Source organism: Epinephelus moara, chromosome 13, assembly GCF_006386435.1.
Source record: "Epinephelus moara isolate mb chromosome 13, YSFRI_EMoa_1.0, whole genome shotgun sequence".
NCBI lineage: Eukaryota > Metazoa > Chordata > Actinopteri > Perciformes > Serranidae > Epinephelus > Epinephelus moara.
Window position 1 is genome coordinate 29,808,039 of NC_065518.1, and position 12,168 is coordinate 29,820,206.

Below are 12,168 nucleotides of genomic sequence, written 5' to 3' on the forward strand. Positions count from 1 at the left end.
GAAAAGCGCCGCAGAGAGTGCATCACAAGGAGTGAAGTTGCGTCTTCTTTTCCTCGCAGATGACGGTTCGGGTTCATTCTCTCCTGTTGCGTGGTAAGTGTGGTCCATTTGCAAACTTTATAACTAAAAAAACTTTTTACTACTCTCTATCGACGAACTACTAACACTCTCTGCTGTTTCCTCCTCCTTCTTCCTTCCTTCCGCTGTCTTCGTTGGTTCATTTATACACGTGAAACGCGTTCTCTGGCTGGCTGGATTGTCTGCTCGGTCTGCCGTACATACATGGCGGCGCAAGATGGCGACCGCTCTAAAGCAAGGCCCTTGCTATATATATAGAAGCATAATTATAAGGCTACGAAAACCAAACGAATTTTATTTTATAGGTAGGATAGGTGTAGAATTTAGGATTCATTGGTATCAGGGTATAGTGGTGAGTTTGCAAATTGCAACCCACTGAAACCTTCTCTGTGCCAAGCATGTCAGCTGGAGGCCAGTTGTGGCGCACACACTGTCCAGTTTGTTGTTCAAAGTATACTATATGTTGTCCACCACACAATATATATCGAGCAAGATCACTTGCATTTTTTCCATTTACCTCATGATGGCAGGACTATCAAATCATTTGTAGACATGCACCAAGTAGGAGCTGTGGTGGAATTCATGTGTTTTCATAAATATGCAAATGGAGTGGTTACCTATAACAGCAGATATTTTCTGATAGGTAGCAGACATGGCCATGGCAAAGAAGAGTAAAGCTGACAGCGAGGGCTGCCACTTTCAGGAGCGGTTCACTGAAAAATGAAATTGTTGTGGCTTATTTGTAAGTGATGTTGTAACTCATCGCGGCTAAGTCTTAACTTAAAGCCACTAAGGGCCTGCATAGATAGGCTACTTACTAATTGACGAACTCACCTTACATAACTAACTGCTGTTCACTAGGTGAAAACAAAGTGAATGCATCATGCTTTAGTATGTTTCTAAATAAATGGTCCATTATTTGAAGGAAAAACCCATTCTAGCCAGTGGAAAACCTTTGGAAGAAGTAATACAGCCCATAATATCCCCAAGTCACTGTTTAGGCTATATAACTATAAATGGTGAAAGGCTGTTATTTACACTAATCAGTACTAGGTCGTAATTATTAGACATTAAGTATGTTAATGAGTTATAGTGTGTGCAGTATATGTACTGTAGGGATGTGTAGGCTATTTTTTTGTTTTAGAATTTATTCATGGAATTATCTGTTTCATAATTATTCATTTATTTATTCAATTTTGAACACACTGGGGATTCACTACTGCCAACTTTACAGGCTACATTCTGTTTAGGAGACTTGCATTGTCTTTAAAGCAGCTATAATGAATTTATGATAACAATGTATCAAATGACAATATGAAGAGAATGTGACAATGTGAAGGAGGTTGCTCATAGTGCACATAGTGTTAGTGACCCTACAGAGAATTATCAGCTGAATCTGCAGCTCCCTTCGGCTTTACAGAACTTTATGGTGACATTCAGCTCATTGTTTATCTGTCCGGCCCGTAACTTCAGTGTTTGCTTCACTCTCACTACTCTCATAGTGTCACTCTCACACACAGCAGGCAGCTGTTGTTTTTCTAATAAAAAGCTCTGATAAGCCTACTCTATACTACCTGCTCATCACCAGACGTACACAACCTTTTTGTTGTAACACGTGTCTGCATGACATGAGTTTTGATAAAAATACTATTCAACTTGTTCTATAAGGAATTTAAATGTACTATTCAGTGACTGAAATTTCCTATTTCAGTATCTATCACACCACCCCACTGAGAACTTATTTTACTTTTTTTTGTAGGATTCAAGGCATGTGCTTAAGAAATTAAAAAAAAAAAATGTGTCAAAGTTTCAACAACAAAAAAAATGTATCACCAGGTTTGTTAAGTATACTGCTGAATGTCTCCACATGATGCTGTCTTAAAGGAATATAACAATGTGCCTGTGGTTTCTCAGCAATGACACCAGAGGGCGCTGCAGTCTACCTTTTATTGACAAGGAAAAGGGAATTTCATTGTAAAATTCTGTTAGTCTGTATAGATTTTTTTATTGAGTCAGTGTGTTTAATGTGTCTAAATGCAAACAGCTGCAACCAGCCATGTTCCAAGGTAACAGAACATCAAAATGTGTAAACATCAGACACAACAGCTTTGAGTGAAGTCATTTGATGTCATGAGAGGGAGATTAGACGGCTGTAAACTGACGAGAAGGGTGCTAAATCATGAACAAGCAGCCAATGAACCTACGGCCTCCATCTTAAACATGGGCTACTTCAGAGAATTAATCAGGAATGAGATTCTTAGGGACTGTCGTCAAAGGGACAATGATACTCAGTGTGAGGACAATGATGGGCAAGGATTATCACCGCAGCCACAAACTGCCTTTCATTTGCCTTTTTTAACTGGCGTGTTTCTATTGATTGAATAACTGCTTTAGACATTTTGAGTATCGCCTCCTCATGAGTCTCAGAAAGCCAAAGTGAATGCAGCGGATTGCGTTCAGAGTTCATTCTAATCTTTAATGCAACAGATGGGAAAATCTCACGGCTTAGGAGTTAATGTCAAGTCAAGTTCAAGTTGTCTAAATAAAGGGCTGCTAAGTAGAGGTCACACAGTCTATTATCTGTCTGTCAGAGATGCACTTGGATATCATTTGATGGACAGCTGACGGACAATCGCTCCTCCCTGAGTAGGAACTCATTATCGCTAATAACACATAAAAACATTTTGTTAAAAATTAATCAATTTTGATATGTAATTATCAGTTTAAAGCATTGCTTTTTATCCAATCAAAATGGAAAAAGTAGTCAAGATTTTTCAGTGGAAATTCTGACCTCTGCTGGATACTGGATGGTCTTTAGTAGGCTATATATATTAGGAGGGAATTATATTCGACGAAGTTAAAAGAGCAACCTGAACTTACAGTAGGGAATGAGCCAATACAAATAATGCAGCCATGTTTAAAAGTGTGATAATACTTATTTGGCGGCCTCAGGGGTGTAGTGGTTGGCACTGTCACCTCACTGCAAGAGGGTTCCTGGTTTGAACCCAGGGTGGGGAGTTCAAACCCAGGGTGGGGGAGCCCTTCTGTGCGGAGTTTGCATGTTTTCCCGTGTCACGGTTTTTGCTATGGGCAATGTGGGCGACCGCCCAGGGCGCAATCTATGTGAGGCGCACGAGCGCCCTCCAAAAAAAAAAAAAAAAGAAAGAAAAAACTCGCCAGTTTTCTAGACTACCGCTCATTTCCATGTCAAATTAGTGGAGTGGGCGCTGGGGCACCCCTATTATCACGTTTCAACCAGCAGCAGAAAGGAAAGGCGAATCCTGGCGGTTGTGGGTTGAACGGGGGTCACAGACAGGAATACGGCGGAGGCTCATAGTGCTCTGCGGCGCAAGATAACGTCTTACCGGCGACAGAGAAGTCCGACTCCAGGTTCAGAGGGATGGTTCGCCCAGGGCGTAAAACTAGCCAGGACCGCCTCTGCCTCCCACAGTCCAAAGACATGCAGGTTGGGGATAGGTTGACTGGTGACTCTAAATTGTCCGTAGGTGTGAATGTGAGCATGAATGGTTGTCTGTCTCTATGTGTCAGTGCGATAGTCTAGCGACCTGTCCAGGGTGTACTCCGCCTTGCCAGCAGGATAAGCGGTTATAGATAATAAATGAATGAATGAATAATACTTATTGTTGTGTAGAATACTCATTCGATTTTTACCCATGTCTTTGTGTTAAATACTGGAGCAAGGCTGTGGTTAGCTTAGCATAAACACTGGAAGCACAGGAACAGGCTGGTTTAGACCTACCAACACCTCTGAAGTTCACTAATTATCCCTCCAAAACCACAAATTGTTGTTTCAGTTTTGGCTGTGATTAAATAAACATTTAATGTGTTAATTAGTCAGCTAGGTGTGGACACAGACAGGCATGCTGCTTTCGCCCTTCCTCCACTCCTTATGCTGAGGCTGCTAAGCTAACCACATCCTGGCTCCAGCTGGGCTAAATGCATAGTCTGTACAGTGAATTATGTTGCTTGAGGTAGCAGCCCGTTAGCTTAGCATGATGCACAAACACTGGACACACGGGAAACAGCCAGCAGGGCTCAAAGGAAATACAGTCCTCTTAAAGAGTGCTACAGGAAAAAGTCCTAAAATGTGGGAATTAGTTAGCACTTCCGGTTCCCTTGTCTGTCAGTGGGTTTTTGGTTGAATGCCTGAAATTCGGTCTGTAGTTAACACGAGCTTCAGAGAGCCTCATGTTTGTTCAATGACATAAAATACATCAGTAAACACCTTGTGAATTTTGAAGCGTTTAATGTCTTTACAAAGGCAGTTGCTAACAAGTGGCTGACTGAGACCACAGGCTGTCATCGTGCCGAACACAGCTTTACAGCCTTGTTGTGGTGGAGACGTTAAGTCATGTCACTGCAGTTCGATTTATAACCTAATGTTAGCTTACTCCTGGCAACTGCGTTTACGCTTAAAAAAAATCTTAAAAGCAGTGTTCTTTTGTGAAGATTAGCTTGCAGAACAAATCATGTAAGTATCATGAACTTTTGTTTACTACAGAGGAACAGGGCCAAAGCTAACTTCCACGTTGGCTTATAAAAAATGTCATCCCTGCAGCAGTCTACACCACCTCTAAAGGTAGACATAATGTATAAATAAACAAGATACAGGCTAGCATGTTAATAACTTAGCTTCAGAGGTGTTCGCAGATGATTTAGTTACATTTAGACAGAGCCATGCTAGCTTTTTGCCCCTGTTTTTGGTCTTTATGCTAAGCTATGCTAACCAGCTGCTGGATGTAGCTTCATTTTTAAGACATTGTAACTCATCAGGAACCTATCTGCTCATAAAGTCCTCTTTATTTTTACATTTTAGTTTCCAAACAGATAGAATTGGCCTATTGAAATATAGCCCGTATATTGGTGAGCTTTGAAGGTGTTGGTTGGTGTGATACTGCTTCCCTGTGTTTTCAGACGTTTGTGCTCAGTCTAGGTTAACCATGCAGTTTATATGAGATAGTCAAGTGTTGAAGAACATTTTACAATAGCACTGTCTCTACGGTTTTGAAATATTACACAAAATGCATCTGTGACTCTTGTGATTGCCACGACAGGCTTATAAATAAAGGCATAGCTGATGAATCCCTCAATAGAAATTCCCTCCAGGATCCTCCTGGGAAGGCTTTAGAGATTACAGTGGACTAATGGTCGTGTCGGAGATTTGGAGTCCTCTCTTTTCCCTTGCCATCATCTCCCAAAGACGGACACTGAGGACAGAGAGGAAAATAATGTCCTGTTAGGAGCTTAAGAGGCAGAGAGACAGGTTGCTGGATCAGACCCTTTGAAACAGGACTGTAAAGAATGTAAAGAATAATGCAAAATAAAATACTTTTCACTAAATTATATTAAACCAGTGAAAAATGAAAACAAGAGTTACCTAAGGGGAATTATAAAGATATAATTATATTTAAAATGATTATTTTATCATTAACTTAAAGGTCCTTTTTGTGGGATTTAAGGGGATCTATTACCATGCATGTTTCTGCAGTAGCCCAGAACGGACAAACCAAACACTGACTCTAGATAAGGCCATTCTCGTTTTTGTGTTTTCACGTCTGCCACCATTGTTTGCAGCCCCTTCGTGAGGAGAGCATCAGAAAAAGATACATTTTTTTAATCATGAAACTGCTTTGTTCAAAGTTTTTACAGATTGAAATCACTGAGTCTGTTTGTTTGGGAGAGGTTGAGACCTCTGCAGGTAATTTGGCTCATGGTAAACTGTTTAACTATGAACACTTAAGGAATTCTAACATGGAGAAGACTTAGCTGGTTGCAGTCTGCAATCCTCACTGCTAGATGCCACTAAATACCCCGAAATCTTACACACTGGACCTTTGAAATAATTGATTAACATTTTCAGAATTAATCACTTTCATTTCAAGACTGAGATAAGAAGGTCATACTCTGACAGGCAACCACGCAACGCTGTTAGAAATAATCGCGGGAAATGTAATCATAATTATAAATACATTTAAAGTAGGTCGTAAAAAGTCATAGTTTAGTATCTCAAAAAAAAAGTCATAGTGTGTGCACTTTTCCTGTGCAGCCCTCAGTCATAAGATGGCTTCCTAAAATGGCACTCAGTCATCAAACTTTTGGAACGGCTGATCTAAGACTTGTATTTCAAAACACTTTAAAATGGTCCGTTTAGTTGAAAAATTTGGGTCGGTGTTGATTGAAAGTGGTTGTTTTTAAATTTTATATATATAAATATCTACTTTTTTCTATTTGTTTTTAGGACACTGTGCTGCCTGATAAAATCCTATAATAGCTGCAAATCGTAGAAATGCATCCTTAATAACACTGTTTGCTTCTAATCTCCCAAACACAGCACTAAACAAACACAGTGTCGGTCTCTGCGTGCTTGGAGCATTTCAGCATTGATGTGAGTGCTGGATCTCTGGCAGAGGTCACCCTCCTTTGGCATTCATTCTTTTCTTGAGCTGCAGTTGCTCCCCGCCACGGATTTATAACAAAAGCTCAGTGACATCTCCGTGATATCACATGCCAAACTAATTACTTCTCTCCACCCACATTCATTAGAAGCTTTGACCTAAATATAGGTGTTTGCTGTGTCTCCTTATGCACCCAGGGAGACCTTATAAAAGCAGTAAGTGTCAAAGCAGTTCACATTTTTCAGCTGGAACTTGTGCTGGTGAGGACATGCTCCTGTTTGATTGTTGTGTGAGTGTGATAGTTACTAACTTTACAAGTGGGATTTATCTTGTTTCTGATTCAGGTGTCTCCAGGTGGAGGATACATAAGCAGACCTGTTGTAGCCCACAGAGGTAAGAGATTCATATTGATTATGATGACTAATTATTCTACAGTTATTAAAATCATAGTTCTGACCTTTAACCTTGAATCTTTCAGTCCCCTCTGGGGTGTGTTGCAGAGATGAGTTCAGATGCTGAAATGAGTGTGTTTGGGGAGGCTGCCCCGTACTTGAGGAGACCCGAACGAGAGAGAATTGAATGTCAAAACAGGCCCTTTGATGCTAAAACTGCAGTGTATGTGGTGGATCCAAAGGAGCTGTTTGTTAAAGGCACTCTGCAAAGCAAAGAAGGAGGCAAAGCCACCATTAAAACTGATGCAGGACAGGTACGCTAGCTGTGGACGAGGCAGATCACCCATACGCTCTCCATATAGTGCTGCTGATGAAGGACACATCTCTCCCTTTACAGGTTGTAACAGTGAAGGATGACGAATTCTTCCCAATGAACCCACCCAAGTTCGACAAGATCGAGGACATGGCCATGATGACCCACCTCAACGAGGCCGCCGTGCTGTATAACCTCAAAGAGCGTTACGCAGCATGGATGATCTATGTGAGTAATGTAACATTTGCTGTAGGTGATAATGCTTATTAACACACAATGCCAGAGAAGCTGACACCATGTAGACCAATGTTAGAGTTTGTAATGCACGAGGCTAAAAATGTGTTGTTTGGCCTGACAAAGGAAGCAAGCAATAACTGCTTTTCATGCACTTTGAGTGGCAAAAGTCAAGACTAGAAATAAGATTTTCAATGCCTTCCCAACACGTAATTATACATACAGTATGTTAAGTCATCAGTTAATTATCTGGCAGCTACAAATAGTCTTGAAAAAAAAAAATACTTTACTACTTTTTCAAAAAGTCCTGCATTCTTTTGGGGTGTTGACATCGCAGTGTGATGTTATTTTATAACCACACTAAATCTAAATAAGATGATGTTGAGCTCCAATCTGCACACAAAGCTCTCTCAATGAGAGTTTTTTTTTGTTTTTTTTACGGTGGAGGAAATTAATTTGTCCAAGTTTCCCCACTCATGCAGCTACTGCTCTTCTGCATTATTTTGGAGGAGTTGTACATCCTAGGAGGCATGGATTTGATGTTTTGTAGGTCGGATGATACCATGATTAAAAAACAAGCTAAATTTTGTTGGAAATTGGTATTTTTTGAGACATTTTGGAAGTTTATTTTACATATAATTACAGTAGTAGCTTACGGTATTTAAGTTGATATATTTGAATAACAAGGAGGTTGTAACCTCAAATTAAAGTTACTGAGATGCTGTTTAAACAACTTTTTTTCGGTAACCCACACAGACAGATCTGTTTGGAAAGGGCCGTATTACCTTCAGTGACACCATTTTTTTTTTAAGTTGAATCCTAGTATTTTAAAATATGTTAGCGTTCTTTAATATCTGCAAGTGCTACACCCAGAAAGAAAAGTAATGTGTTCTTTCAAACGACTAGTTTGTACTCTTGATTTACATAATAAAATAATGAAGTTATTTATAAATGTATTTGCAGCTGCTGTTACTCATGTATAAAAATGCCCATACTTTATTTGGAGAGGCTTGTGTCGTCCTTGCGACTTGCTGATGGCCACAGGTATTCAAAAATAGATATAAATAAACTGATCAGTCAGTGTCATGTACATAGTCAATGCATTTACATGGACATCCCCTTTAGGATGGGTTTTTGAGGTATACTGTATTTGTGTTTGAGAATGTAAACAACATATCCCAATTTCAGAAATCTACATAAGTCTGAATTAGAGCCCAACCGATACTTCGGTCAGCCGATTTTATCAGCCAGTATTAGCTTCTCACAGATATGGTATCGGCGTATGTTGCCCCGATATTTTAAGGTTTGTTGTTTTTTTTGTTGAACATACACCAGAAAAAGATGCTTGCAGTAATCTAGAATTATTAAATTCCCAGTGAGGCCTCTAAATATTGTTTCACCAAATCCATGCTAACTCAAACATGTGTTTTATTGTATATGTTTTAGACCTACTCCGGGCTGTTCTGCGTCACTGTGAACCCTTACAAGTGGCTCCCAGTGTACAACCAAGAGGTGGTGGTGGCCTACAGGGGCAAAAAGCGCCAGGAGGCTCCACCACACATCTTCTCCATCTCCGACAATGCCTATCAGTTCATGCTAACTGGTAATCTGAAACTGGAAAAACATATATTGTTGTATTCAGTTTTCTATAAGGTCAAGGCTCTGATTCATTGCATGGTACCTTTCTAATATGACTCTGGTGTCATTTGTTGTAGATAGAGAAAACCAGTCCATCCTTATCACGTAAGCTGCATGTGGATGCAAATGTTGAAGTTTATCTTTAAAGCTTTTGGTCAAAGAGGAAATAAAACAGTTCTGGTGTTTCTGTTGTGTAGTGGAGAATCTGGTGCAGGAAAGACTGTCAACACCAAACGGGTCATCCAGTACTTTGCGACAATCGCAGGGTGTGGAGACAGGAAGAAAGATGCCTCTGGAAAATTACATGTACTATTATGATTTTTTAGTCTTTGAAATAATTTCACAAGTGGTAAAATTAGGTACAATTGCTAATTGTTGCTATTGCTTCTTGTCTGCATCTGTAATATCGTATTTTGTTCTCCCTGTTGCCGTAGGGGAATCTGGAGGATCAGATCATCTCTGCTAACCCACTGCTGGAGGCTTTTGGAAATGCCAAAACTGTCAGAAATGATAATTCTTCACGTTTTGTAAGTAAAAAGAAACTTTGTTAATACTTATTTCTGATTTGTCCCCTTGTTTATTACATTAAGTTTCCTAAATTAATTACCAGTTGTTGTTTTTTTTTCTTTTTAAGGGGAAGTTCATAAGAATCCACTTTGGGACCACGGGAAAACTGGCTTCTGCTGATATTGAAACTTGTGAGTCAGAATATGATGAATTTATGTGATATTTTATTAGTCTTTTGTTTAAAGGAACAGTTCACCCCAAAATCAAAAATCAAAATATAAATTTTTACTCTTACCTGTAGTGCTGTTTAACAGTCCAGATTGTTTAGGTGCGAGTTGCTGAGTTAACAGAGATATCTGCCGTAGAGATGTCTGCCTTCTCTCTAATATAATGTAACTAGATGCCACTCAGCTTGTGGTGCTCAAAGCTCCAAAAAAAAAGAAAAAAAAGAAAAGCATTTGAAAAACTCAACAGCAATGTCTCTTTCCAGAAATCATGACCCAGTTACTCAAGATAATCCACAGACCTTGTTGTGAGCAGTTTCATGTAGGAACTATTTTCTGTCTACAGAACTACATCTGCCGAAAGGATCACCGCATAGAAGGAGGTGCACGTCTTATTCTAGCTCACCTAGCACCACTAAGCTAGCTAACATCAAAGCTAGACCGAGGAGGACATCATTAATATTTACATCTACATGAGTAGATGCACGATAGGTCAGTAGAAAAAAAAATAGTTCCTTCATGAAACTGCACACAACAAGGTCTGTGGATTATCTTGAGTAACCGGGTCAAGATTTCTGGAAAGAGACACCGCTGTTGAGCTATTCAAATGTATTTTTTTGGGGGGCTTTAGGTACCACAAGCAGAGTGTCGTCTTGTTCCATTATATTAGAGAGAAGGCAGACATCTGTATGGCTGATATCTCCAACACTCAGCAACTCACACCAAAACTATCTAGACTGATAAACAGCACTACAGGTATGAAGAAAAATATGAACTTTTGATTCTTGGGTGAACTGTCCCATTAAGTCAGTTTTGTTTCCTTTGGTAGATTTGCTGGAAAAATCCAGAGTAACGTTTCAGCTGTCTGCAGAGAGGAGTTACCATATTTTCTACCAGATCATGTCCAACAAGAAGCCTGAGCTGATAGGTAACATATCAGAAGGAAGTGTTACAGTTTGAACAAATGTTTATCGTAAGGCTTGGATTTGACTTGCACATTATTTTCCCACCCAGAGACTCTCCTCATCTCCACCAACCCCTTCGATTACCCATTTGTTAGCCAAGGGGAGATCAGTGTGGCCAGTATTAATGACAGTGATGAACTGATGGCCACGGATGTAAGTCATATTTGCAGTCTTTTCTTTTCCACCCTTGCAAACGTGCCACTGACATCCGCCCTGTTATGATGTACTTTCAGAGCGCTATTGAGATCCTAGGCTTCACTGGAGAGGAGAGGATTGGCATCTACAAGCTAACAGGTGCTGTGATGCATTATGGGAATATGAAATTCAAGCAGAAGCAGAGGGAGGAGCAGGCAGAGCCAGATGGGACAGAGGGTAACTGTTATTTACAGGATTCTGCCTAAATCTCTGGATTTCTTCTTTCTTTTTTTGTTTTTCTCAATGATCGTCTTATGTTTATGTAATCATCTATTTTTATCTTATGCTAGCTTTATCCTCTTCTATCACACTCTACCTATAGTTTTCTCACTTGATCTTTTTCCTCTATCAGTGGCTGACAAAGCAGCTTACCTGATGGGTCTGAACTCCGCAGACCTGCTGAAAGCACTGTGTTACCCAAGAGTGAAGGTTGGGAATGAGTATGTGACCAAAGGACAAACTGTTCAGCAGGTACATGTGTGTTGTAGTATAGTAGCTGCTGTGATAAACGCTTGTGCAACCCATTAGGACTCACATTATTCTTTTAAAGTGTAAATGCACACATGCAAAAGTGTATTTCAGTACTGTTAAGCAAGGAAATAATGCAGGTTACAATTATATCCTTTAGTTTGAAAGAAATCTGTCAACACTTGCATACCCTTATGTAAAATAAAACTCTTTTAGGCTGCTGTAATTGTTCCTATTTTCAGTTCTGGCCAGGAGGTAAAGTGTCCCTTTGTATAGTAAAATGGAAAATGCTTGTTTTCCTTTTCTTATCATCTTTTAAAAATTGATCAGCTGTCTATGTGTGAAGTGGAAGCTCTCACTAATAGTGGCACACCCACAGACAATTACCACCCTACTCTGCAACTCTATAGAGAGTTGTAGCCTCTTTCAGCTTATTGTTTTTGTTTTACAGCTGAAAATTCTCTTCACCTTAAGAACACAGTCACACATGAGCAAATGTAATATTTGTGCTGAATGTAGGAAGTGCCGGATGTGATGCAAAAAGAAAACTAGCTTGATAGCTAATAAATGAATGTTAATATATAATGCAAAATATGATGTTACTGGTATATTTTTCATTTTCTTACGTTCCATGCCTGTCTCCTGGCATCTCTCATGTGCTGCATTTTTTATGGCCAATATCATACAATATTGACTAGTAAGCATTCGGTGTTTTGTCTGTCAAGTGGCGTCTTCCAT

The 12,168-nt window shown here is 39.7% G+C and overlaps 1 protein-coding gene across 3 annotated transcripts in view; it reads left to right on the plus strand.

The window, feature by feature from the left end:
- The window catches only part of LOC126400075 (myosin heavy chain, fast skeletal muscle-like), a 30,174-nt gene that overhangs the window by 3,294 nt on the left and 14,712 nt on the right, over positions 1 to 12,168 (plus strand). For 2 of the 3 annotated variants that reach the window (XM_050060502.1, XM_050060504.1), the window contains exons 1-13: positions 1 to 93; positions 6,839 to 6,887; positions 6,973 to 7,200; positions 7,284 to 7,427; positions 8,880 to 9,036; positions 9,149 to 9,176; positions 9,269 to 9,377; positions 9,506 to 9,598; positions 9,706 to 9,769; positions 10,632 to 10,730; positions 10,817 to 10,920; positions 11,001 to 11,139; positions 11,315 to 11,433. In XM_050060502.1, coding sequence (XP_049916459.1) covers positions 6,997 to 7,200; positions 7,284 to 7,427; positions 8,880 to 9,036; positions 9,149 to 9,176; positions 9,269 to 9,377; positions 9,506 to 9,598; positions 9,706 to 9,769; positions 10,632 to 10,730; positions 10,817 to 10,920; positions 11,001 to 11,139; positions 11,315 to 11,433 — 1,260 coding nt within the window. In that variant the 5' untranslated portion in view covers positions 1 to 93; positions 6,839 to 6,887; positions 6,973 to 6,996. The remainder of the gene's footprint in view (positions 94 to 6,838; positions 6,888 to 6,972; positions 7,201 to 7,283; positions 7,428 to 8,879; positions 9,037 to 9,148; positions 9,177 to 9,268; positions 9,378 to 9,505; positions 9,599 to 9,705; positions 9,770 to 10,631; positions 10,731 to 10,816; positions 10,921 to 11,000; positions 11,140 to 11,314; positions 11,434 to 12,168) is intronic. The other variant, XM_050060503.1, reaches the window with a different exon arrangement.